Raw genomic sequence first — 27,280 nt, 5'->3', positions numbered from 1 at the left:
GGAAAACTCTTATAAAAATAAGGCTTATTTTCTATAGGCTATTTTCTAAAAAAAAATTTTGGAAAACAATCTCTCTCTCACGTAGTGCATAACTTCTATAAATACTATCTTCTTCTCCTAGGAAAAAAAATATTTTCTTTCACTCATTTAGCATTTCTTACAATAATCTCTCTCACTTTTTCTCCTCCCTTTGTTTTTTTTTTTTTTTTTTTTTTTTTTTTCTCTCTCTCACACCCTCACTATCATCCCCTTTGGCCTCTTCTCTTCTAACAGATTTCTCTCTCTATCTGGCTCTCTTCTCTTTTTTCTTCCTGTTTCTTCTCCCCTCTATAACACCGTTCTTTAATAAAATTTTTTTTTCCTCGCAGATTTGTCAACGGTTCTATAACAATTTTTGGCATATTTATCAAACTATTTGTACTAGATTAGTTTGCCAGTAAAACAATTTGGCCTATGTGGCATTTTGAACTATTTAAAATGGAACTTAAAGTTATAATGGTTATTTTGAATTATGATAAGTATGGCTTATATATATATATATATATATATGATGGTGAACTGAAAATTGAACCAACTCTAATTCGTCCATGAAAGTCGTCCAAATCAAGAAGACAAGGATGGTCATCCCTAGTAGGACGGTCGTCCATGGGCATGAGGGTCGTCCATTAGGAAAGCGCCTGGACGACCTTCGGCACTTGGGGAAGTTCTAGAAAGATTTATCTACAAAAGTTAGTGACTCAAATCACATGTTACTATTTTGAAACATGAGCAAGATCTTAGTTCATAACTATAACTTCCTACTAAGTACTTAATTTCCAACGACAGTTGTAGAAGATAAGATTGAACATTCTAACTCTTATAGTGGTTGTGGAAGTTAACCCTGAACCTTCCGACTTCCTCAAATATTGGAGAAGTTACGAGACAAGTAACTGCTTCAACAGCACACTATATAAGCACTCATCCACATCAAATGGAGGTAGGTTTTTCACAACTCCAAAAAAAGTTGGAACTCTAAAATTTAAGAAAGAAACTAACTTTAAGTATCAGAGAGTCCTTGGCTGGTCCACCCCTATCACCTTTGATCATGTGTTTTTCTTTTCAGGCCTTCTAAGCAATTACTAGTTCATTAAAGCCCGAAGCATTCAGCTTACTGATTTTCTTTGCATAATCAATAAATATATATATATATTATGTACGTTACTGTTTATATATATGAGCAAGATGAGTATTTGAGATCATGAAAATTGGATAGCTAATTTTGATTGTATTCGTTGTCAAAATTTTAGTTTGAAAATCAAATTCATTCTTAGTTATTTATTTATTTAAATTGATTACATTAGGTGAGTTTACAAAATACACATATTATACATGTTTTAAATTATATAAGAAATGTTATAAAAATTGTGGATACCAAACACCAGAAAACATTCTCAAACCCATTTTTAATGTTATTACCAAACACTAGAAAATGAGATAGTTTTTCAGGAAAATATTCTCTGAAAAATAAATTATTTTTCAGAAAACGTTAATGCCAAAACAAATAAAGCGTTAACTTACATACATTACTTTTGAACACATTTTTGTAGTGGACATACATTCTTAAAATGGATTTTTTTTTGGGGAAAATATCATTCATCAAATGATTAACATTTTGACTGCCTAACAAATATAGAAATGGCCCATGACTTTTAGGTCAAATAGTATTTCAACAGAAACACTCGGGTTTTGAATCTCTCTCTCTTATGATTAAATTGTATAAAAAATCATTATGCTGATATTTCTCGCACACACAAACGCTGAGAGAACACAATAGTAATTAATTTCTTCATCCTACTTAGCATGAACATCAACACACACAGGCAGTATTGCCTCATAAACCTTCATATATATAGGTATTCAAATCGTAACAACACATATCTCTATGCATAATTACATGACTAAAACTAAGCTAACAATATGAAAAGAAAATACTCTATTATACTATTTCAAAATAAAGGAAGAAAAAGTACTCCCCACTATTTCTTTAATTTTACAGTTTTACAGTTTATTTAGGAGTTGTGAAAATGAGAAATCTTTGGAATTCAAGATTTAGCTAGCTAGCCTACCTCATCTACAGCTATTGCCACATCCCCTTGTCCTTCTGATGCAATCGAAGGATGTCTAATTTCAACATCAGCAGCATCTTCATCCCCAGCATCATGAGAACTGGTTGGTTGTTCTAGCAAAGACTGGCGACAAGTTGGACATGATGAGTGTGACCCCAACCATGTGTCTATGCACTTTACATGGAACCCATGATTACATCTTGGTAACACTCTCACTTTCTCACCATCCGCAAATTCCCCAAGGCAAATTGGACATTCTGTAGCTGGAATATTAAGCACTGAAGATCCATATACAGCAACTGGGATTTGCCGCAATGCACTCTTTTTAAGCCCTGTGCCAGCTAAACGCGCAGCAGTCTCATCTGGGGTTTCGAAAGCAAATCTACGGCTACACCTTAGAGCACAACGTACAATTGAATTTAGTCCAAGTGCACATATTAACGCACAAAGCAAGGCTGCTAGGATAATCACCATGTTGGTGTCAAAGTTTGCCTCGCTACCATACGCTCTACTTGGCGCCTTATTACCTTCATTTGGTGGTGGCACAATACTTGTTTCTGCATCGAGGAGTAAACGGTGTGGACCATGTGGAAGATGATTTATCACCATTTTTCAAATGATCTAATATGGAATTTCAAGAAAAGAAAAAGTTCTTAACTTGTGGCTTCTAGCTTAAAAAAGGTCGTACGCAGTATACAAAACTTCCCACTTCTGTAAGATTTGAGAAAGGTGATTGGTAGGTAGTCTACGAAACTAATTATTTAAGAAAAGAGGCTTGACATCTCGTTCCTCCACGGTTTTTTAGCGGCAAATCGAACCACAAAGGAGACTGAAAGAAGGGATTTCATGTCACTCATGTATAGAACAAGGCCTTGCCTAATTAGTTTCAGCTTCTTTAGATGCAGGAGGACTAGTACTCTAGAAGCTGGACTCGATGTGTGATGAAGCTTGTGAATAATAAATAATAGATATAAAGCAGGAAAGGAAAAGATTTGAGTAGGGGTATGTGGTTTATTTCCTTTGGTTCTTGTCTAACCTTTGATCTGCTTTCAACTAAAGGGAGATAGATGGGCTTTTTGAGTTAAAACACTGCCTGTTAGGATTCCAACTAGATAAAAAAAAAATTAAGACTTTTCCAAAAAGCATCTTGTTGGTCACTGGGATAAGGAAACGGTGGGTGAAATACTAATAGTCTTTGAGACCTTTAAAGGATAAGAATCAATCATCTTAATTGGCAAGCATGAATGGCAAAAGTTATGGCTTCTTAAATCACAAACAGGCCAACTCTAACCCATTAAAGAAGAAATGATAACCACTAGGAAGATGAGAGAGAGAGAGAGAGAGAGACAATTATTTAGCCTTACCGTGGCGTTGAAGTTCCTAAACTTATCCCACACGGGGGGATGGAAATTTTCTAGTAATTTCAGTGAAGCAAATGGAGAAAGAGAGAGATAGAGAGGGATGGTTTGGTTGGTTCTTTGGTAGACTATGAGGGGGTTGTGTTTTAAAGTGCTTTGTAGTCATAGGATGTAAGATAAGGTTTTGGCTGTCTTTTCACTTCATTATTATGGTAGAGAGAAATGACACATAGAGGGGTGAGCTTCAAAACAAGTTGCATAAAAAGGATTGTTAGATTTTTATTTTCTTATTGATAAAGTTGAAGAAAAAGGTCACCTGGACTGGAATTTTGATTATGGTACCTGATCCCACCAAATCTCAATTAGCTTATTAAATAAAAATGCTTATTCTGGGCACCAAATCCTTCACCCACTCTACTACACTTCCTTTAATTTAAAGGTTAAGTAAAATGTTCGTTGGTTTTTGGCCAATGATCATCGTTGGATCCCTATATGAGATAATGCGAATGTCGCCATGTGTTTGAACAATTTTGCATGATACATTCCATTATTTCTGTAGCAATAATAATAGTAAAACTGTAAAAGTACTCCTCAGAAAAAAAGAAAAAAAAAAAAAAAAAGAAGGTAAAAGTAATAGTGATCAACCACTCTTACTCTTTATTGACTTAATGATCCGATGAGGACAACGAAAAGGAAAGAAGGTAAGCTTAGGCCGCCTTGTCAATTTAGGTACACAAAGAGCTAAATCTATCGCAGCGGTTATGGAGTTCCTGTCAATGAATTGACAGTATCCTATTGAGATATGTCTGTGAGTGTGAGTCGGTTTAGTTTAGCCCTGTGTGGCGTGTGAAGAAAAGATTGGGACATGGAAATCAATCATGTGGCATAGGCAGACACTCCCTCCATGGCCAACCAAGAGGGTGTTGATACTTGATAGGTCCACATTTTGTCTAGTCCTAATTCACTCTGCTAAAACAATGGACCCCTCAAATTCACTGAAATTTCCACCTGCCCATCTAGATTGACTATCTCCATACCAGTTCCATCAGACCCATCACCCACGTTTAATGTTTTCACCTACTATGCTACCTTCACAATAAATCTAATACCTTTGTTAGGTGAAGGATATAACTTAATATGAGGGGAACACTTTAGAAACAAATACAAGAAACAAAACACACCCAAAACACAGACACAGCCGACTCTCAACTCAATAAAGATGGTTCTGAGTTGCGTGCAGCCACTGCCCACATGGTAGAGGTAATTGCGTACAGCGTAGTTGGGCATCAAATATATCAATACCACACTCGTTGTTGTTGGGTTTAATTGTTCAAGCATGTTTTATAACTGTGAAGCCCACGAAGCCCGATTATAACACGGCCTGCAGGTCCCCAGTAGCATAAACATAATTAGGTTAAATTGCAAAACATACTCATGAAGTTTATAGATATTTAAATTTTATATTTTCAAATTTCAAATTTTTGATTTTACCTTTGAAATTATATTCCGTTTACATTAACAACATTTTCGTACAACATAGACTCCACTATTGGATTTAACCGTTCAAGAATGTAAATAAAAAATGTTTTAATGAAAGAAAAATAAAAATATATTTTGAATAAAAATATATTTTTTCAAAATATATAAGAACAAAACTTATACTATCCATTGAGTGTTGTACTTTTAAGTTCTTCAATTGGATTCAATCACATGCTCGTATTGAATAATACAACTAATTAAATTTGACAATATGGTTCATTCGGTCAATGGAATCACATGAATGAATTTAATTGAGCATTGGATAATTTCAAACACACATTATAAACATGGTCCACCTAATAAGTGCATTCTCAAAAAAAATTCTTAATTATTTTATTTCATATAACATCTTACTAGTTTCTCAAAAAAAAAAAAAAAAATAGCGTCATACCAACCGTGGGAGGTATGAACTATGCATGAGGGTATAAGTGGAAGCACACCAAGGGTAGGATCGGCCACAATATAGTACACCTAGCCTCACAACGACACTGTGCATTAAGATCAACCAAGAAAGTCACGGCCAATCTATACTATCTCATTAGGAGGCGTCCCATCATCCAGGGGTAGCCTAATAGGGCAATAATGCCTCCCTTCTATGAAGAATTATACTCTGTATCAAGTATATATATTATCTCTCTCACAGTAGGTAGGCACAACTTGTTGTAAGGGAAATGCTGCATATATCCAATACAGGGTATACTTTCTCCCTTACTACCCCTCACATTATACACATGGTCCACCTAATAAGTGCATTCTCAAAAAAATTCTTAATTATTTTATTTCATATAGCATCTTACCAACTGTGGGAGGTATGAACTATGCATAAGGGTATAAGTGGAAGCATGCCAAAGATAGGGCCGACCACAATATAGTACACCTGGCCACACAACAACATTGTGCATTAAGATCAACCAAGAAAGTCATGGCCAATCTATATTGTCTCATTAGGGGGCGTCCCATCATCCAGGGGTAGCCTCATAGGGCAATGATGCCTCCCTTCTATGAAAAATTATACCCCGTATCAAATATATGTTATCTCTCTCATAGCATGTGGGCACCACCTATTATAAGGGAAAATGCTGCATATACCCGATACAATGTATACTTTCTCCCTTACTAGGCCTCGCGTGTAGGTAAGGGTATAAATACCCCCTCCATTAGTTTGACGAAGGTATGCAAGAACCCTTATCTCTCTCTCTCTCTCTCTCTCTCTAAGATGGCAACTGACTTAAGTTTTGGAGTGGTTATTGTCGCCCAATGTGGCAAAGCTCTCCCTATGTGTGAGACCCATGTGGCGCTAGGTTTCAGTAGAGCTCCATCTCCCACCAATTCTCATTTCATTGACCTCATATGCATTGTCTTCATCCATAAGGGAAGGGAATCTCTAGCAAGCTCTAGTATCGAACAAGCTCCAATACTAGACTCGGCTCGTGCATAGTCAGATTCCCTAGCGTACCAATCATGAATTTCATGATACTATTACCAAATCATCCTTCCTGAAGTCCTAGCACTTAAACCAACTTTCTTGTCTTATGAGATAGGGCAATTATATATATGGATCATGTTAATCAGCGTCCTTAGAGAATTTGTTAATGCACAAGTTTAGAAAAAAATTTGATACTACTTTTATAGAAAATATAAAAAATTTTCATTAAAATCAGTTACTTTTTTTTATTCAATAAAAATTTCTAAAAATATTTCCTGAGGAAATGCTTTAATGCTTTGGCATTTGTTAACTAGTTCCTATATAATATAGCAGGAATTAAGTACATGGATTGGGGCCATTGGGCCATGTACCAATGAGTTAGGCTCAGTCCAGTATTCTTCTGTGTTAATAAGAACTTAAATTGAAGCCCAAGTTATATAATTACACAATTTAAACAGTCAGCAGGTCTTATTACAATGAACCCAAAAACATGGAGACCCAAAATTAGTGGTGTCCCAATCCCAAAACACAAATTTTCCCAATCCTCTGCCAAATGCCAGTTCGGCTGTGACATAATAATAGGCGGATTAGGCGGTTGATAGACAAAAAAGGAAAACGACATCGCTTTATCTGGGGTCCACACTTTTGTAATAAAAACCATGACCGTGTCCAAAAGCATGAAAATGCGACGATGATGAGTGTAGAAGACGAATAAACACTCTAAAATCACCCAACCCCAAAATGGATCATCCCACTCCGAAAAACCCGCCAATCTCTCAGACCCAACAACAACAACCCGATTCCGATATGGGTTTATCAAACCCGTTGCGTGCCGGGCACCACCGCCGGGCCCACTCCGAGGTCCATTTCCGGATCCCAGACGACCTCGATCTGGGCTTCGATGGTGGGCCTTCCTCCGCCGCGGGTTTCGACGAGGATGACCTGTTTTGTACCTACATGGATATTGAGAAGCTTGGATCCAGACCCGACGGACACGGCTCCGTAACCAAACCCGACAATGCGGGTGAAGAAGGAGAAGCAGAGCAAAGCTCGAGGACGAGGCATAGACATAGCAATTCGGTGGATGGGGGTGCCCTCAATTTGATGGATAGCATAGAGGCCAAGAAAGCAATGGCTCCTGATAAGCTCGCTGAATTGTGGACCGTTGATCCCAAACGAGCCAAGAGGTTTCTCTCTCTCTCTCTCTCTCTCTCTCTCACACTTTTTATCCACCTCTTTTAACAACATTGGCTTTCTGGGTCACACTGAATTGCTGTTTTCACTTCTCAAAATTTTGACTTTTTTCATTTCAGAATTGGGTTCTCATTGTTGGGTTGGGATCTTTTCTATTTTGCTGCAATGATAAAGTCTAGGCCTTTAGGCTAAAGGGTTCCTTATGAAAACTAAAAGTTGGGTTTCTTTCTCTTTTTATTTCAATGATACATTCCAGCTAATATTGAAGTCACAAGTTTAATAGGGGTAATCCAAGTTGATCTCAACGTGGAATTTGTAGGTTTTTGTTTGTTATCTCAAAGTCAATGTGGTAATATCTACTTTGGAGATTTGGCCTATTTTGAGTTGCTGACTCGCTTGCATTTATGGTTTACTAATTACTACTTTACTTGCATTTACTGGAATTTGAAACATGTAGCTGTACATGCAATTAAGATGAGCCAATGGGATCGGGTTGACACTTGGAACATAATCATGTGGTTTCTTCATATATTTTGAATGCCGCAGTCTATGACATATGAGTTGGAACTTCTGAAAATGTTCCATGTTTGTAGCCAATAGCATAAGTCTTTCTAAAACTTGAGCAAAATAATGAAGAGCATTGATTACATATACCTTGAAAGTGAAATTTGGTATTTCTGAAAGTCTGTACTGTCCTTCAATAAGTCATTCAAAAGACTGACTGATGTTATTCTGGTCACTGCTTCTGTTGTTCCTTTGTTTGAAGCCCCCATTCTGCCATAAGAGAAAGGGAACAAAAAAAAAAAAAAAAACTAATTTTTATGACCAGGTTTAATGTTGTGCACCAGTTGTTGAACTTTGTTTTGTCCATTCAATATTTGAACAATTGATGAAAGTTATATTCCACAAAAGCTTGCAGAACTATATTTTTAGGCAGAGCTTTAAGGGAAGAAATCCTAACATTTGGTTCTCTAGGAAGATTCAAATACTGTTTTATAAAGTTAATTCACTTGTACACTAAATGAAATTCTCTTTTATAATCTTAGAATTTTTGAGCTGGTGCTTGATGAGAATAAATTAAAATATCTTGTTCTTTAGTAAGGTTAAACATCTCTTTCATAGTGTTGATTGTGATTTTTGTTTGAAACACCAACATCTGTTTTATTTGGGTCTACACTTAAAGCATACAATTTAACAACATTTTTTGTACAGGATATTGGCAAATCGACAGTCTGCTGCTCGCTCAAAAGAGAGGAAAGCTCGTTACATATTAGAACTTGAGAGAAAAGTTCAAACCCTTCAAACGGAAGCAACGACTCTTTCTGCACAACTAACTCTGTTTCAGGTTCTTATTGAAATACTCTGACCTGCTCAATGACAATTTTTTTCCTGTTCACATGGATGCATAGACTCCCTTCGCTATGATGCACGAACCAATTTGTAGTAGTTTTGTACTTTTGCCCTTTTTTTTTCTTCCAGTTGTATGCATATTGTATGCTTTAAATTCATGCATAAAGTAATCGATCAAGGTGCTTTATGTTCATCATCATGAACATAAAGTAATCCTTTTCATTTGCAATAAAATTCTATTACTTTTCAAAAAAGGTTAATGCATAAAGGCTGATCAAGGGGGCTTTAGCTCAAGTGTTAAGTTGGTAACTGCTAAGAGATGGGGTGCGGTTTTTCTGGTCTTAGGTTTATGTCTTACCAAGCAAAAAAAGGAAGAAATAAAAATGGTCATTATTGGTATTATGGCTTGGGTTCCCTCTACTCTAGTTTCATTGCCTAATTTATATATCAACTGATGGGAATCTAAAAGGAAATGTGTTGACAACGTAGTTATAAACCACAAAACGATACTAATGTTCAAGCTGTGTCCTATAAATGTCCCGGAGTATTTCAGAAATATTTGGTACATTGCTAAAAGTTAAAAGCAATATGCTTATCTAGTTTTGGTCCTATTGGATATGCAAATGGAAGTATCTGAAGAAGTATCACATCAACCATGGATATGGAGACAACTTGTTTTTGACTTTGTGCCATACCAGTATGTGTGATTGGCTTTGTTGCTTGGTCCTAGATGCAAGTGCAACTGTGTGACAAACAACAGAGAAAATCAGGGGGTGGGGGGAGGATTTGACCACAACAGAGGCTTTTTCTTTATTAACACATCTAACTTTTAGGGTGGGGGGATTACTACAAAGTCCCTCTCATGAAGGTTATATGCCCCAGTGAGTTATTTATCCTTCTGTAGTATCTTTACATGATCCTACAACAACAACAAAGCCTTATTCCCAACAAACTAGTCAGTTTTGGCCACATGTATTCCTTACATGATTCTAATGATCCAAAAACTTTTGTTTTAGGTTTTGTTGTCTATGTATTTTGTCAAGAGTTCTTTTTCATGGACATTTAACTGTTGGCTTTGTGTCTTTTTTCTTTGTGTTATCTTTTAGAGAGATACAACAGGCCTGAGTACTGAAAATACAGAGCTTAAGCTTCGGTTACAAGCTATGGAACAACAAGCTCAGTTACGTGATGGTACGTATCATTCATGGTAGTTTTGAAAAATAAATGTCTTCCTTTTCTGATAAAAATTATATCCATGCTAGAGGTCAATCTATGTTCTCTTTTTTGTGCACCTTTTCTTGAATATTTAGTATTTCCACTGATCACCTGTATTACAAGCGAGCGGTGCTGCCAGTGCATTATTATCTTTGTTTGATGGTTGATGTTACAGAAGTGCTGAAACTGGCTCTATGTTATTTTCTCTTTTGATGCCTGCTAAAGATGAAGTACCTTCGGTGCTGATCCATGTTATATACCAATGCAATAATTTACTTTCTATGGATATTTAATTGGCCCCTCTTTTTCCTACTATTACCTCACATTGCTAATCTAATAGGTGCAAAGGATCTTACCAATCTACTTCTGACTTCTAGCCATCTATTATTGTCAATGTGTGTTACCTGTTCTATGTAAAATGGCAAGAAAATTTGCTAAGTGGCAATGCACTTTGTATGACTGTTCCCAAACAGCTTTAAATGAAGCATTGAAGAAGGAAGTTGAGAGGCTCAAGATTGCAACCGGAGAAATAATGACACACAATGATACTACTTACAATTTGGGAATGCATCATGTTTCATATCCTTCATCTTCCTTCTTTTCACATCAGCCACAACCTCAGCCAGGTGACTCCCAGAACGTTCAAATGCCATCACCATTTCATCAATTCCAGTCTAATACATCAACAGCCCATCAGCCCCTGCTTGCTGTAGCCCACTCACACGCCTTCACAGATATGTTGCAGCAGGATCCTCTTGGCCGGTTGCAGGGGCTTGATATCAGTGGAAGAGGGTCCCATATGGTTAAACCTGAAGGCACTTCCATTTCTGTAAGTGAAAGCAGCAACTCATTTTGATGCAAATTTTGCCAACCTCCACGTGGCCGTATTTGTTGGATTGTTCATAGACTGACATATTGACAGCCGAAGGTATTATTTATTTGAATTTAATTCTTTTAAATCAACTGGCTTTTAAATTTTAGTAGCTTTTTCAGGTCTTATACACTCATGAGTTCTCTCCCATTCCATTCCAAATCTTGAGTTTTTGGGGCTTTTTCTTTTGGAAATAGAGGGCTTTCCAATGATTAGAAAGATGCAGCATTTCATGCCAGGCACTTCTCAATATTCTGTTCTTTATGTTGTTGTTTAAAATCATATTTCTAAGGGAAAAAAAAAATCCGTTTGTTATGCAACCTGTGATCTCTCTCTCTCTCTCTCTCTCTCACACACACACACACACACACACAATTGCCATCATCATGGCAGAGAAACATTTTGTTTTAGGTTAGAGTTATAACAGTTATATGATGTTGGCCCTGAAAGTAACTGACTCAGTTGTGAACTTCTATGGCTATCTATTGTGGTCATGTTATAATGTTGTGAATTGTGGTGGTTTTCTCACCCTAAAACAAAAGGGAAATATGGTGGACGTGATCCCCCCTCTCCCCACCCCAAAAAAGCAGAGTTAAAACTTAAGAACCAAAGCAAATAGAGATGGATTGAATAGCAAATGCGAGAGGCAATTCTGATGTATCTGAATGCGTAATCAGTGCCAATAACAACTTGAAGAGCAAGGTAGCATGACTGTTATTAAATCCTGATGTATTTATAATCAATTGACTTCGAGCTGAAGCACAATATGGTGTCAGACTTTGAATATAAGCTGTACTTTTTGTTTTCAATTTTTTAATCCTAAATTAATTTGAAGATAGGTAGGAGAGGATGAAAACATGAATTCCGTTAAACATAATCCAAACCCAGTTTCGGAGGGAAAGGTTGTACTCTTATTTTGTCTCTTGTTTGGCAGTGTCAATGACAAAAGTACGGTATTGAATGAAAATTTTGGAACTTTGAATTATGAATATATTATATGTGTGTTAATATATGTTACATATTTGAATAAAAATTATGGATAGAAATATGTATGTAATCACTGCATAATACGCGCCATCAAAAAAATAAAAATAAAAATAACTCACGTAAAATATAGATCGACTAACGACTAAAAGGAATGTTAACCTACCATGTGTGCGATTCCTTTGAAAATCACATCCTTTTTGTTGGCCATGATATACAAATTCAAACCTGATGGTCCACAACTTTACAAACTTTCCAAAACAGTAAATGTTAACTTTCCACAACTTTACAAAATTTCCCAGTCTTCACGTTGGAAAATCAGCATTCCTGAGAGAAATAAAGCAGCTCCCATAGAAAAACAAGGCAGCTGCTTTTCTAGCTATTAAGACTAGTGGAGATCAAACCCAGATCAGGTTTTCAAAGAAAATGACCTTCACAGTTCACATTCATATTCAACAGAAGGAAGAGCTTCAACTGGTGAAAGAAGTCAAAAAGCATACTGTTTATCTTCATAGGAAAGAAGGGTATCCATCAATAGTCCCATAAAGATAAAACTTTTTACTTTATGCAATATATCCTTTCAGCAGGTGCATGTACCTACAATTGTGGGACACCCAAAAAAAAAAAAAAAAATCCACTGCTTAATATGGACTACTACTAGACACTACACACTAGTCACTTTATGATGTAAGTCACTCCGAGTAATTGGTAGTTTGAATTAGGAATGGCAATGTGTCAGTTTCATATGAGAGATGTGATAAATATTAATTTAGAACTTTAACATTTGTGTCATTTCAAAATTGTTGATGATATGTGCACGTCACATCTCACATGATTAATCCATTAATTTTTTACTGGACATACTAACAAAATGTTTGATTTATCAGAAATTAATTGAACATATCATCAACAATTTTGAAATGACATTATTGTCACGTGTACATGTGATCAAGTTTGTTTGGCTTATTTTTTCAAAAAAAAGAAAAAAGTTTGTTTGGCTTTAAGGAAAATGCTAATAAACCTTATAAAAGGTTTGAATCATTGCAAATTTGATCTTCAGTGGTTAATTGTTCAAATCAAAAGTCCACTTATTAAATTAACACTCAAGTCAATTTCTAAACCCTACCCCTCCCTTCTCCCTCTTGGGAAAATTATTTCTAAACCTTAACCCTCTAAATATTTTACATACTAATTATTACCAAACCATAATAAATTCTAGGACTCTATCCCAAACAATACTATTTATATTTGGGAAAAAAAAATAAAAAATCTAAACTTGTCTCAAACCTACACATTAATCTAATCATAAGTGAAATTTAATAAGTGGAATTATATTTGATCTATTCAATAGTAATTAACCCTGGAGCTGTAATATTTGCACTACAAGTAGGGTTATGATTAGTTGCTCTACATGTACATGGATACATAGGCTTACAATGAGTTTGGGCCTCTTGGATGATAATGTCACATACATCCCCTTAAACTCAATGTGGAAGTTTGAATTTGGAATCTAAGATTGTGAACCTAGAATGTTACTAGGTTAGAACACATTAGATAAATGTTGGTGGTATCAAATGACAATAGTCGGTGATGATAGTTGACACCAATTGTTGGAAAATAAGTTAGCAAGTTAAAATGTCATAGGTGGATGAAAAATGCATCGATGCACCAATATCTCGAATGGCAATGCTAACGTTAGTGGTTGTTTAACATGAAAAAGCCAAAATTAACATGGTTCAGCTTGATGACTTACATCCACAGTGGAAAGTCCTTGAGCGGCTACATAAGAATGCATGGGTCTCTTGGGTCATATTATCTCTAACACCAATAATTAATTAATATTAAATAACAAAAGAGAATCAAATACTTAAGATCTTTCTGAACTTCTTGTTGACAATGAAATAAGAAGAGCAATCAAGAGGAGCTTGATTTTCCTCTTCTATTGCTCTTTTTCCTTGGAATTGTTAGAAGGAAAGACCTGCACATTTTATTCAATAAAAGTGCTTCAAAGGTGAAAGAAATCAATGCAGTTTGTTTCTCCCTTCACTTTCGAAAAGGTTATCCATCAATTCTTTCAGAAAAGTAATTTTTTTACCTTGTGCAACAAATTCTTTCATCAGTTGCATAAAAGTAGAGCTAAATGCATGCATCACATATGATACCTAACCAAGATGTCGCCTTACAAGGGTCATGAATGGCCTACACTCTGAGCAGACCATTTAAATGCACATGGAAGGGGTTGGACCCTGCAGTTAGAATTTGCATCATGTTGGAAACTCATGTGGGAACTGTGTGTGGCTATTGTACGTGACCAATATCATTAATTGCCATTTGAAAGTGACCATACGAAGCCCCTCTTGTCGATGGTCCTTCCTATGTCTAGGGGTTCTTAAGTCTCTCACTACTGGGACTACTAGACAATCCCTTGTGAAGGGCACTTTCATTTGTGCCTAACAGACAACATTTTGGATAAAATATCCACATGCCTTTTGTGGATCTCATTTCAAGTTTGATCAACCTTGTCCCCATACAAGTTCTTTTGGAACTATTGGACACAAATTTTGATCCTTTTTATTAGTGTGTGTATATATCATAACAATAAATCTGCTTCATGCGGCTCAAATTGCTGGTTCTTATAAAGCTACCCAACAACAAAACACATAAATGAAAAAAAAAAAAAAATTGTAATATATATAGAACGAGTTTGGCCCAAGCAAAGTAGATAGGAGATTTGTTTCTCAAAAAAAAAAAAAAAAAAAGCAAAAAAAGAAAAGAAAAGAAAAAAAAGATAGGAGATTTAAATAAATAAATAGAACTTTAATCTTTTATAATTCAGTTGTTATAACAAGTAGAGAATCCATAAAGAAAGACCAAATTACCATTAATTGTCATTAAACAACTGCTGTCGGCAAAACTTCATTTCATGAGATGTTATCCTTAATCAATTGCGTGTATTATTTCTTGGATTGAACTCTTTTTCGTCTCAAATCTCTAAAAGGTTAGAGCATTACAGCAGGCTTTATATTCTTTAAAATACCTTAAAATTTAAACCTTATTAACGTAAGGTGTAGCTTATTCTTTCTTCTTTCACACATAATTAATATTTCTCCCATCATCCATCAAAGTAAGAAAAGGTGTGTCATTTTGATTTTATTTGAGACTTTGACATATAATAGTAAAGCCATAGATTTTGACTTGACACCGAAATTTGGTGGAATCAAATCACGTTGGATCTTCTTCATTTTATTGCATATTTAATATTCAAAATAGAGAAAGAAAAAAAAAAATAATAAAAGCCTTGCTCATATTATCTTCTAAAAAAAAAGGGAAAATATGATACTTCATAAATCATACAAATCGTTGATTCTACCCAAAAAAAAATCCCACCTCTATAATATTCCCATACATAAGAGACAAGTTGGAAGATTTGGAGAGGGAGTAAAATGTAATTAAGGGTGAAAGAGAAATGCTTCATTTTTTCTCCACGTCCCATTTTCTTCTGATAATGTGGAGTAAGTCTAGTGTCACAAACTTTTTCACAATTTTGCTATGTTGTAACTCATGATAAAATAGTGGGTCTGTGTAGATCTATGATTTCACCACTCACGAGTTGTCACGTAACAAAATTGTGGCAAAACTGAGGAAAAGTTCGTACCACTAGGCTTACTCGATAACATGATATTAACACAAATTAAGGAGAAAAAATTGTAACCGCAGCCGCCTGATTGTTCATTTTGATTTTATTATCTGCAAGTCATAATCTACTATATATATGTTTTGTTTGTTTATTCCAACTTTTATTTTTTTAAATATTGGGTTAGAAAACGAAAGCATCCCAAAGTTTATTTGAAAATGATGTGCATGGATACAGGGGACCGCGAAGATCGGGACTTGCATGTGCTACTAACATGGTAGGCCCTATAGATATTCAAACCCTCCTTACTTTGTCAAATAAGAACAAAGTATTGATTAGATGAGATATAAAAAAGAATGTTAAATTATTGTGGAAAAATAATTATGACTAAAAAAAAGGTCATATGATATGACATATGCTACTCCCATAATTAATCTCTAAAAATTCTATAATGAATCATTAGAATAACTAACTAACAGTCACTTCTTAATTTATATCAGAAGTAACCATGTGTCCAAGTGACAACCCCATGACACTAGTCAATAGACGTGGCAAAACAGGAGGATCGGGTCGGGTCAATTGGGTTTGTGGGTCAATCGGGTCGTTGGTCAAAACATGTCATTTTTAAACAAGTCAATTGGGTTGCAAGTCAATCGGGTCGCGGGTCGAGTCGAGTCGCGGAACGGGTCGAATTAACTCATAATTTTCAAACAAGTTTTTTTTTTTTTTGAAATAGATGCAATCTGTCAATTGTTTCTGAGTTCCTTAACTGTGATTAGATTCTTACTGGTGATACTGTTAGTATTTGCCAATTACCACTAAACGCTTGATATCCAAATTTGGCGCAACTCTTGTTCCAGCTTCTACAAGCTAATTTTGGTATAATTTTCGATTTGTTTAAAGTAGGAAGAGAAAATGAAGGTGGCAAGTAAAGAATGACAAACTATAATAGAGTACATAACATATAAAGTAAAGAAGAATAAGTAAATATTTTATAAGAATTACACCTCAATCTCAATCTAATCAACGTTGGTAGACATGGCAAAATGGGCGGGTTGGGTCGAATTCGGGTCAGGTCAATCGGGTCGCGAGTCAAAACAGGTCACAGGTCAAAACACGTCATTTTTATATGGGTTAATTGGGTTGCAGGTCAAATGGGTCGAGTCAGAAAATTCTAACCCGTTTTGCCATATCTACTAGTAATCAATATGGTTTTGCATTGACAATTCATTGTCTTGATGCTATTCATGACATATATAATAATAATAATAATAATAATAATAATAATTTACTTACACGATAGTTCATTAGTTTAAGTAACCGACAATCGAATCTAGAAACCCTGATGATGATGAGCTATATGTAACTACTAGATAGATTAATATGGTTGGTAAGTAAGTGAGATTATTATTACATTATTATTTAGGTATGACATAAGATATATGGTTCTTTTTGGAGTTATTCATGGCACATCAACTCTTATCAGATTCCGTATCTCCTTAATTAACACAATCAGATCAATTATCAAACTCGTGGAACTGAAAAATTCGACCTCTTGGTTTAAGATAGCTCGTGTGGTACCTTTTTACCGAATGTTACTTTAATTTGTTGTTTGGTTTTCACTTTTCAGCAATGAGAAAGTAAAACATTTACAAAATGGCTTTAAACACCAGCAATATTTCCAATTTAGTAAACATCTAATGAGCTACTTGTTAATCTGTTAATTGTCATTCTCAAACGGAGTAATTGGTGCAAAACATGTGTAAAATAGCATGCACTATTCCTTTATGTATAAATGACCCTTATTCTTCTGTTCCGTTTGGTATATCAGTAGCCCACCAAGTTGGACTTCTGTGACCTCAAGAGCCCCTCAATCAAAGGCCTTGAATAGCTGAATTGTTGGCTAACTGATTGCATAATCTCAGGCATTGAAGAAGTAAATACCACAAAAACCACACGTAACAAGCATAAAAATATTATAATTATAAGAAGGAAAATATTAAAGGATAAAGAAAACGGTTGAGAAATGCATGTGCATGTGGGGTCATATGGCTAAACAGTTGGTAGTCTAACCAGAACATTTGCATGTGCACTTTGATCCTTGTATTATGTATATGACCAGAAAATATGAATACGCTTTTGTGGTTCTTGGCTCTTTTGTCAAATGTGAGAATGAATAACTTGTCTTGTTCTACAACACGACCCCACTTCTCTAACGCCTCAAAGGTCCAAACTTTACGCCCCCCCACCCCCCCTATATAAGTAAATCCCCATTCCCCTTGGTCTAAACACTAAGCACTTTCCATTCAAACTTCAAACCCTCTCTCTAGTCTCTTCCTCTCAACACAAGCATAGACACAATGGCCATCACAGCATTCTCCACCATTTCTCTTCTAGTCTTTGCCCTATGCCTCCAAAGCACTTATGGAGATGATGGAGGGTGGGTAACTGGTCATGCCACATTCTATGGTGGGGGAGACGCTTCTGGCACAATGGGTAAGTTTCAGTGTTTATTTGACAACAACTTTTACTTTTAACTTTTTAACTTATTTGTTTATGTACAACTTTTTAGAACTTCATCCTTTTTTCAGATACAAAGATACATTAATCAACTTTCAACAAATATACAAATAAGTTACACTTTTTAGAATTTCTCTTCTTAGAAGAAAAAAGTTGGGAGCAAGTAAAAGTTAGTTAAATTATGTTGCTTTAGGGCATTGGTATACAAGTCAACATACTACTTAGTCATAAAGTAACCATCAGCGTAAGTTTCATTTAGAATAGGTTGCTTTGGGGCGTTGGTATACAAGTCAAAACATATTACTTGGTCATAAAGTAACCATAAGCATAAGTTTCATTTAAAATGAGTGTTCTATGGAGAGTGGTTTCTCATGGGGCTATATATCTTGGTATTACTTGCAGGGGGTGCTTGTGGGTATGGCAATCTTTATAGCCAAGGATATGGGACTAACACTGCAGCACTCAGCACTGCTCTATTCAACAATGGCTTGAGCTGTGGAGCTTGTTATGAGATGCGATGCAATGATGATCCCAGATGGTGTCTCCCTGGTACTCTCACCGTCACTGCCACTAACTTCTGCCCTCCTAACTCTGCCTTGTCTAACGACAACGGTGGGTGGTGCAATCCTCCTCTTCAACACTTTGACTTGGCTGAGCCTGCTTTCTTGCAAATTGCTCAATACAAAGCTGGAATTGTTCCCATAGCATTTAGAAGGTAATGAACACAACAAGAATGAATCATTAACCTCTACTTCTATCACAACAATCCATGTCAACAATAGTGAAAAATGTTGTCTAGCATTACTCGTCATGAAAATGCTTGGTATGCTAATCTCAATTACTTGCTTGTGTTGGTAAAAACAGGGTCCCCTGTGTGAAGAAAGGAGGAATAAGGTTTACCATCAATGGTCACTCTTACTTCAACTTGGTGTTGATCACCAACGTTGGAGGCGCAGGAGATGTTCAATCAGTGTCCATCAAGGGGTCTAACACAGGGTGGCAAACTATGTCAAGGAACTGGGGCCAGAACTGGCAGAGCAATAACTACCTCAATGGACAAAGTCTCTCATTCCAAGTCACCACCAGTGATGGAAGGACTGTCACTAGCTCCGCCGTGGTTCCAGGAAATTGGCAATTTGGACAGACATTTGAGGGTGGTCAATTCTAGATTTTTTTTTACCTTTTTTTTTACTGATATATGTATATGTTCAATTGGTATTTATGCCATTGTTTGTGACAGTGAGGGTGTGATACACAGGGTAGCGTAGAGGGGTCTTGGCCTACATGGCCGTTTATAGCTGAGGTGGCCTTACTGGCACCCGCTAGGCCTATTATATATTTAGTGAGAATTTGTGACTTTGTGAGCTATCACTCATAAAGAAAACATTGTTATTCTATCAAATTGCCTTTTATTTAAATCAAGGCCATCAATTTCTCTGTAAGTTTCTATTTTCAAGTTGGTACCAAACTCTGTTGGGGTTGGTTATTGTCACTTTTTGACTATCCTACGTAGATTCCTGTGGAGGAAGTCTTCTCCAGTGTTTCAAAGATCAAAATTACCTGCTTCACTTTTATGTTTTTTGAGCGAGTACTACCTAAAACCAAGCAGATAAGCCAAGGAACAAGGATTAGCGATTTGTGCAGTTTTGTAAGAGCATAACTACTCCCAGGCTCTTATGTCAACTTCTACCCATATATTTACATGCTAGTCTAGTTTACTCCGATTCATAGTGCATAACTTCTCCAAGGCTCGTATGTGAATTGCTAGCTAATAAATTTGCGTACCTCTCAGTCTACCCTACTTGTATCCAAATTAAATAACAGTACTAAAGCCTGTAGGCGGCTGTAGCTTACATTATTAAAAGGGGGAACCAACCACATAAACTCAACAAATATTTGCATAAGGTCAGCATCAAATAATAACTTGTCGAACTATATACAGAGAATATTTATTTTGCCAGCAAGAGCCGTGAACATTTTACATTTATTTTGCCAGCAAGAGACGTGAACATTTTACATTTAGTGGACAAAAACCATAACTCCAAAAGGAACTTAAGAAACCACACAGGAACATAAGCAACAGCATACAATACATTGACTTTTCATCAGAAAATATAACTGTGGGCCACCATTTATGTCTAATAACAAGCTCAGATTTATGGAAGACATCATTAAATAGCATAATGCATAAATGAAATCTGCAATAGTAGCGTTGGGCAGACCAAACACCAAAGGCCAGTACCACTGAATCTGTGGCATCTATAGACACCATAATATTTCACACGGACCCATAATTTTCTTTTCACAAAAGAAATTGTGATCAACAAATTTGGTTGGCTCACGAAAGCCAGCTCAATTCTTTCTAATTAATCATTCTAAATGTCTTTCTTGGTATCTCATGCGCCTAGCACATGAGACTTACCTCTTACAAGTAGGTGGATCCTACACTAGCGCATGAGAGCCTCTTACAAGCAGGTAGGTCCCATACATGTGGGGCCCACCTGCCTGTGAGAGGTAGGTCTCATGCATGGTGTCAAAATTTTTCTAAAATGGATTGTAAACCAATGACCTTAGGACACTCGTTAGTGTGACCTTATAAATATTTTATAAAAATATAATATATAATTTGTAAGTTAAATAGTGCATGTGTTATTTAAAAATATATTCTATCTTTATAAGTTTTAAGTAATGAAATATATATAAACGTAATTTAGGAATAATATTTAAATTACATAATTATCATATTATTTTATAGTGGCTCTGTAAGAACGTAACAACAATAAATATTATAATATCACTAAAAAGTATTTTAATTATATTTTTGATGTGAAACTAACCAATCATGTCACTTTGTAAATTTTTTAATTGGTGAGTGATATTGTTTAAATGTTCTTTTTACCATTTGAATTTTAAATGAAAATATACATAAGATGCATTATTTTAAAAAATCTTATAATTTGATTAATATTAATTAAAAAAAAAAAAGCTTAAATGATTTCTTATACCAATAGATTTGGAAAAAATAGTTAAATTAACTCAATTAGTTATTTACTAATAAATTTTACAATTGAAATGGACCGAGTGAATGAATTAAAGTAGACCGAAATGGTACACTGATGTGGCTTAACAAGTGTGTGCTATATAGATGCTTGGTTAACAGTAACAAGTAATTATAGCATGAATATCCTCTGAAAGAGCAATCTAGAGAGTTGTCGGTAGCCAAGAAGATCCTGCAGTTTTAAAGCAATGTTGATATTGATTAAATAGCAGCATGCTACTACTAAATGGGAAGTTACATTTTCATACATAAACTTTCGACAAACTTAACCTGATCCACAGATCAGAGCTACAATTTACACCAGTTCAAACCATTATCAATAAGTAAGTCATGTGCATTATTTGAGCCTCTCTGTGCGTAGTCTCTCCAGTTCCTTTACCATCTGCCAGTGTTCCAATGACAGGCAGTTTTCACCAAAACTAACAGACATCAGCCGGCCCATTGTCAGCCATCTGTTACACGAGAAAGAATATTACCAATGTGCAACAAATTTGCAAATTTGAAATGAAACAATTTACTAACATCACAGAAGAAGTCAGCCTCTAACCTGTTAAAATCTTGGCTCCCTATGCTCCGATCAGATTGCCTTGCTTCAACCAAGTCATTTTCTACCACCTATAAAGTATCATCCAACAACATTAAGTTTCTAAAGGTATATTTCAGCCATATACAGAAACAAAGACAGAAATGAAACTTCAAATTCCAAAATGCATCTAATACATCACTTTGTGGAAACAGGGAAGCGCAAACAGTGCTGTAACACACTAGCATAGTTAGGCCACATAAAATGACCGAAGAATAATTTAATGGAAGGTGCCTCCAGAAGATATTGTTTAAATCAGATTTGTTACATCAGCATGAATGCTCCAAGATGTTCTAGGACCATAAAATGGAAAGGTCTTTGAATTTTTTTAAAGACTGAATTCTTGAGCCAGAGCCCCTATCAATAAGTTACATTACATTTCCAGTTCTAGAAGAAACTTGTTTATCAAAAATGACATTAAGCAAACTCATACCTTCTGCATTTCTGATTCAATAGAATGTGGCAATGATTTAACAGTAGCCAAATACCATCTCCAAGCTTCTAGTGCTTCTGCAGCCACTACTTCAGAGGAATCCACTGAAGTAGGCTGGAATGGTATAACTATATCAGCTGGCAAGATGTTTGATTTCCCCTCAGAAATAATTAGCAACTGGACATCAGCTGCCATCTCCATTTTATAGTACTTAAAATCATATTCCACCTGAAAATAAATAGAGTTTTAGGGGTCTGTTTGGTATTGTTGTAGTAAGTAGAACTCCATTTAAAGAGCATTAGCTGCAGAATTTTTGTAATAAAGATTTTTGACCTTTAAAGCATTTGGCAAACAACAGTGATAAAGAACTTTTGAGTTGTTACTCCCTTTGGTAAGCGAATTGATAAAATAAAAAGAAGAAGAAGAAGAGCTTTTAGATGTGAGAAATGACAGGAGAATACATAATAAAAGTGTTTTATATTTTCATACTTTAGTCTAACTAATGGTCGATATTAATTTAATTAATAACAATGTCAATAATATTAATATTAGTAGAAGTATCACTCTCTCTCTCTCTCTTAAAATGAGTGGGAATTAATGTTAATTCATGAGTTCTATCAAAAGTTGGAACAGTGCACTAAAGAGGTTTCACAATAAAGCTCGGATTTCAACTTTAGCTTAAAGCTATTTCTCAACTTTTATATGGTTCTTAAAGCTCTTTAGCAAAATTGCCAAGCACATGGTAAATTTTGCTAGAGAGCTTAAAGTTCTTTAAGCCCCTCCTCAATGCAAAGCTAGACAGACAGGTGCTTAAATATATCAAGTTCATATATTGCAAATCATGTCTATGAGCAAAACCCATCCAGTAGCCCCATGAAGCAAAGGCACAGGTAATATTTCTTGCAACAAAATCTGACTTTAGCAGAAAAGGTAATGCAGATTTTTCCTACTATTGTGCACTAAGCAGTCCAGCACATCTCTCTCAAGTCTCAATTCATATAGGCCAATATACAAGGAGTAGGAGATATATATGTAAACATGCATACATATACAAACGATGAAGTACCTTCTGCAGCTCCATCAGATTTTTTAACAACCTTGTATTATCCACTCCAACAGAGTTGAGGGTCCCTGCTTTCAATTGGGTCTCATCAATGATTAAGTGTGAACCCTCAGCTAGCTGCAGAACTCCAGTAATCAGCCTGGAGCATCAAATATGTGAAGTCGAGAAAACTCAATGAGAAAGAATTGATTGTAAATTCAAGTCATTAATCAAAATCAAAATCAATTCCTAGTGACAAAATGAAAAATCCCATTACCTGTTTGTCTCATAATCCTTTATTGGGGCAAGTGAGGCAGAGTTAAGATACTCCACTGAAAGGGGTATGCAATGTGTGACAGGTAGGAGGTCTTTAACAGCAAGGCTAAGTCGATGGCCAAACAGAGACACACTTTCTTTGCTAAAACCAGTGAGATTTAGTGAAAGCTTTCCCACAGCAATATTTTCTACTCTAGTATGCACCTGCTCAAGAAAAACTCATTAATGTCAACTCATAGGTACAAGAGATTTGGAGAAGCGACTTAATTAAGACTACAGAGATGAGATATGGACAACTGAAAAATCATCATTATCATGAAAGAAAACCACTTACCCTGGACAGAAGATGCAACAACATGAAATGAGCAGCAACACTATCATCACCCAGGACAGCTGTAAGATGCCTCAACAGAGCATCCCTTATTTCCTTAACCACATGGGGCTTTAGCTGTGGGAACAAATAATTAATGGCAATTAAACAATGTAAAGGAATTAAAATAGAAGAAGAAGGAGACCTTAAAGATCAGAAATTACTGCAAAGGTCACAAAAATTAATTCATAGGGATAAGATGAAACTAAGGTGTATAAAGTCACCTCCATAATAGGGGAACTATGAAGAAAGTCAGGAACTGTGAGCTTCCTGTGAATAAGACAATGGAGGCGTGGCACCTTCACCAAAAAACACAAAATAAAAAGAAATAATAAGGTGAGGATTTAAGAAAACAATGAATCACAAAACCAATTAGTAACTTGACTAATACATGACAAGTTGTTGACATTCACATTACTAATAATGAATCTAATGAGAACTTAAAGAAGCACAACTCAGCTATTACTTAGAGTATAGTTAGCTGCCATCAACAAATACAATGAAGAACCAAAAATAAATTGGAGCAGCTAGGAGTCAATACCTTGTTAGGGGGTAAATGGACCAAGACATCTTCACTAAAACCATTAGATAACTCATCCTGGTCATCCTTGTCCATTGAAACCTCTGAATCAAATGTGAGGACTCCAATGAACTCAAAAACATCATTCAGTTTCAAGTCAGACTCTGGAGAATCATATATCTGTATCAAAAAAAAAATCATCAACAAAAAATTGTTAATCAAGAAACCAAAATAAGTTCAACACCATTAATATTGGTAAATAGTCTTAAATTAAATTAAGAAAATGACCAACCACTTACCTTAACAAGACAAGGAAGAGAATCACTGTCAATGCTGGGTACCATACTCATATGAGAGCAAATGCCTTCATTTATAGGCTCCGTAGTCTGAGAAGACATGGAAGGGTGTCCATCCTCTTTCTAGCATAGAAAAAGAAATTCTAATAATTAAAAGTATACATATCAATGGCAAACAATTGGTTTGTTATATCAGATGCGCAAAAGTTGAAAGGAATCAAATGACAGAAACTACAGAATTTGTCACATCCCTATATCTGTCCAGGATGAAATGCAATTAACGAAGTGAGCCCATTATGGCCCCTAAGATCAAGGCAGTCCATGACACCTTTCCTTTTAACCAAACAACCCAGAATTTTCATGGTTCCCAACATATTTGAATTAAGGTTAGGCACTGGTGTTAATAACATTAATTAACTATAGGACTCAAAATATCAGCAGATTCTTATCCAACCAATGGAAAGAAAGAAAACCAAAAAAGAAAACAATTGATCATCATCTCTACTTACCATCTTTTTGGTACTAGGGGAACCTTGAAATCCCTCATCTGAGACCTGACATTGAACATGTTATGTCAGTTAGATAAATCAAGGACATACAAAATCACATTTTTAAAGCAAAAGGAAGTCGAGTACTTTAAAACCCAAGAAATCATCCAATATCCAAAGAAAAGCCCAAATAAAAAGTGAGTGTGATTAGTGTATAATTCTATCACATTAACCCCATAGAACATTGCAAACTAAAACATTGATGTAGAACTACTTTGGAGCCAACCTAAACTAGGAAGGTAATACGCCCTCAAAGTAATGAAAGGGGAAGCACATTGCAGTTAGTAGTTACCCTTTCATACTTAAATCAAGTCCTTTTTTCCACAACCGCTGACATTACCTATTGTGATTAGTACATACTAGATTAGTGGTTTCAGTGTCTGTGAAAGTAACCGTGCTCCAATCACAACATGTTGCCTTAGAAAGTTGTGAAAAATTCTGTCTTTAGCATTTGTTCTTGATATTCATTAGCTAATCATTCTTGAGCAGCTACTCAAATGAAAAAAAAAATGCAGGGATGGAACTCACAAGCATATCCATGTGATCAACGGGTTCATCATCCATTCTCCGACGCTTCTCTCTCTGTTGGGATGAGCAATCCACACATCGATTTACCACCAATTCAGACGATGGTTCAGTCCAAGAATTCCGCCCCGGAACCTTAAGACAATAAAAAAAAAAAAACACATCAAACCAAAAGAAAACTTAGTTAAAAACAAAAGAAGCTAGGTGGGCATGTTTTATATATATATATAAGAAGAGAACTCACAGGAACGCAATAAAGTAAACGGCGTTCCCAAACTCGCATATGAGGGGAAGAAGTAGCAGCCATAGGCATAGGGAAGTGAGAAACATCCATAAACTTGTTGGTTCTCCAAACATCACCATCCTTAAAAGCACCAACGTAAAATTCATTACCCAACATGTCTTGTATCATTCCTCGGAAACGAACCAACGTATTGGGCTGAACCCATTTGATAGTTTCACCATTCAGAATCGGAACCTAATCAAATTCATTTACCACACACATTAAAAAAAAAATTAAAAATTAAAAAGACGTTTTGTTTTTGTTAACCTTAAAACCTTAACAACAGAAATGTAAAAATGTACCTGAGAGAGGTGGGTTTGGTCGGAGAGGAATTGGCGGAAAAGATCGAGTGCGCCCCAGTCCTTGCCGTCCAGTGAGGCTGGATCGAAATCCAATCCTGATGAGGCTACTGCTTTCTCGAATGTTGATCGGACGGCTCCCTGAGGATTTGCTAGCAGATCGTACGCTAATCCCACCATTTTTCTGATTCTGATTCTGATTCTGATTCTGACTCTCTCTTTCTTTCACTCTGTCTGTGTCGATTCCGATCGTTCGCGCTAAACCTAAAAGCGGTGGTTAAATAGAGTTAGGGTTTTCCCGCCAAAACTTGGGGATTAGGTGGTGTGTGTTCCCGCCATATCATATACCGTAGTCATGGTCCGGAGTCCTAGCTGGACTCTCAAATCAAATGGGCTTCTTAAGCTACCAGCCCAATTGGATCATAAATCTAATCTCTTACATGCTTTTTTTTTTTTTTTTCTTCATCAACAGTCTTTTGTCAATACAATAGTGTTTTGAATTTTATTTTTTCTTTTTTGTCTATGATTTTATATTGGCTTATATCGAATCAATACAATAGAAAAATTTTATATTCTTATTCTAAAGTGATTACGGATCAATAAGATTGTTTAATGTTAGTCTCCCAAATAAAAATTCTTAATTTCGCCCGTAGTAGTAAAAAATCTCTACCTTACATTGACTTGGTTTGTCTCGTTTCTGTCCCACATGAGTTTACTTTGACCTAAAATGAGTATTGGTCCCAAATGGGACACCCATAATTTGCGCAACTCAATTGCCATCCTTAGCAATTCATTCATGGAATTAAGATTTGAAAATACTTAATCATTTAAGCAACTTGCTAATTATTTTT

At 35.7% G+C, this 27,280-nt stretch overlaps 4 protein-coding genes across 5 annotated transcripts; 2 read left to right on the top strand and 2 right to left on the bottom strand.

Moving 5' to 3' along the window:
• Positions 1–1,865: 1,865 nt before the first annotated feature.
• Positions 1,866–3,821, bottom strand: LOC115957922 (RING-H2 finger protein ATL72-like). Its single transcript, XM_031076262.1, has one exon. It carries the CDS (start codon positions 2,712–2,714, stop codon positions 2,097–2,099), a length of 618 nt encoding a protein of 205 aa, XP_030932122.1. The 5' UTR covers positions 2,715–3,821; the 3' UTR covers positions 1,866–2,096.
• A 3,111-nt stretch (positions 3,822–6,932) lies between these two features.
• LOC115955318 (bZIP transcription factor 18) lies at positions 6,933–12,018 on the top strand. Of its 2 annotated transcripts, XR_004084095.1 has the most exons (5): positions 6,940–7,615; positions 8,835–8,967; positions 10,079–10,163; positions 10,661–11,115; positions 11,181–12,018. XR_004084095.1 is itself a non-coding variant. In XM_031073407.1 (4 exons), the coding sequence occupies exons 1-4, from the start codon at positions 7,170–7,172 to the stop codon at positions 11,041–11,043; spliced, it is 1,047 nt and encodes a 348-aa protein (XP_030929267.1). In that variant the 5' UTR covers positions 6,933–7,169; the 3' UTR covers positions 11,044–11,137. The 2 variants fall into 2 exon arrangements, 1 of the variants encoding a protein (XP_030929267.1); XM_031073407.1 differs by lacking the exon at positions 11,181–12,018 and having other exon boundaries at positions 6,933–7,615; positions 10,661–11,137.
• A 5,935-nt stretch (positions 12,019–17,953) lies between these two features.
• LOC115955319 (expansin-A8) lies at positions 17,954–19,688 on the top strand. Its single transcript, XM_031073408.1, has 3 exons — positions 17,954–18,172; positions 18,599–18,911; positions 19,061–19,688. The coding sequence occupies exons 1-3, from the start codon at positions 18,037–18,039 to the stop codon at positions 19,362–19,364; spliced, it is 753 nt and encodes a 250-aa protein (XP_030929268.1). The 5' UTR covers positions 17,954–18,036; the 3' UTR covers positions 19,365–19,688.
• Positions 19,689–21,427: 1,739 nt separating this feature from the next.
• LOC115958530 (mini-chromosome maintenance complex-binding protein) lies at positions 21,428–26,799 on the bottom strand. Its single transcript, XM_031076941.1, has 13 exons — positions 26,433–26,799; positions 26,092–26,325; positions 25,851–25,982; positions 25,284–25,328; positions 24,778–24,897; positions 24,500–24,658; positions 24,183–24,257; positions 23,923–24,036; positions 23,590–23,792; positions 23,337–23,472; positions 22,271–22,498; positions 21,802–21,869; positions 21,428–21,706 (listed from the first exon to the last, which is right to left on the bottom strand). Exons 1-13 carry the CDS (start codon positions 26,607–26,609, stop codon positions 21,592–21,594), a joined length of 1,806 nt encoding a protein of 601 aa, XP_030932801.1. The 5' UTR covers positions 26,610–26,799; the 3' UTR covers positions 21,428–21,591.
• Between the last annotated feature and the right edge of the window lie 481 nt (positions 26,800–27,280).

Source organism: Quercus lobata, chromosome 8 (assembly GCF_001633185.2).
Source record: "Quercus lobata isolate SW786 chromosome 8, ValleyOak3.0 Primary Assembly, whole genome shotgun sequence".
In the NCBI taxonomy this organism is placed as follows: domain Eukaryota; kingdom Viridiplantae; phylum Streptophyta; class Magnoliopsida; order Fagales; family Fagaceae; genus Quercus; species Quercus lobata.
The sequence above is the reverse complement of the archived record's forward strand: the minus strand, read 5'-3'. Positions and strand labels throughout refer to the sequence as shown.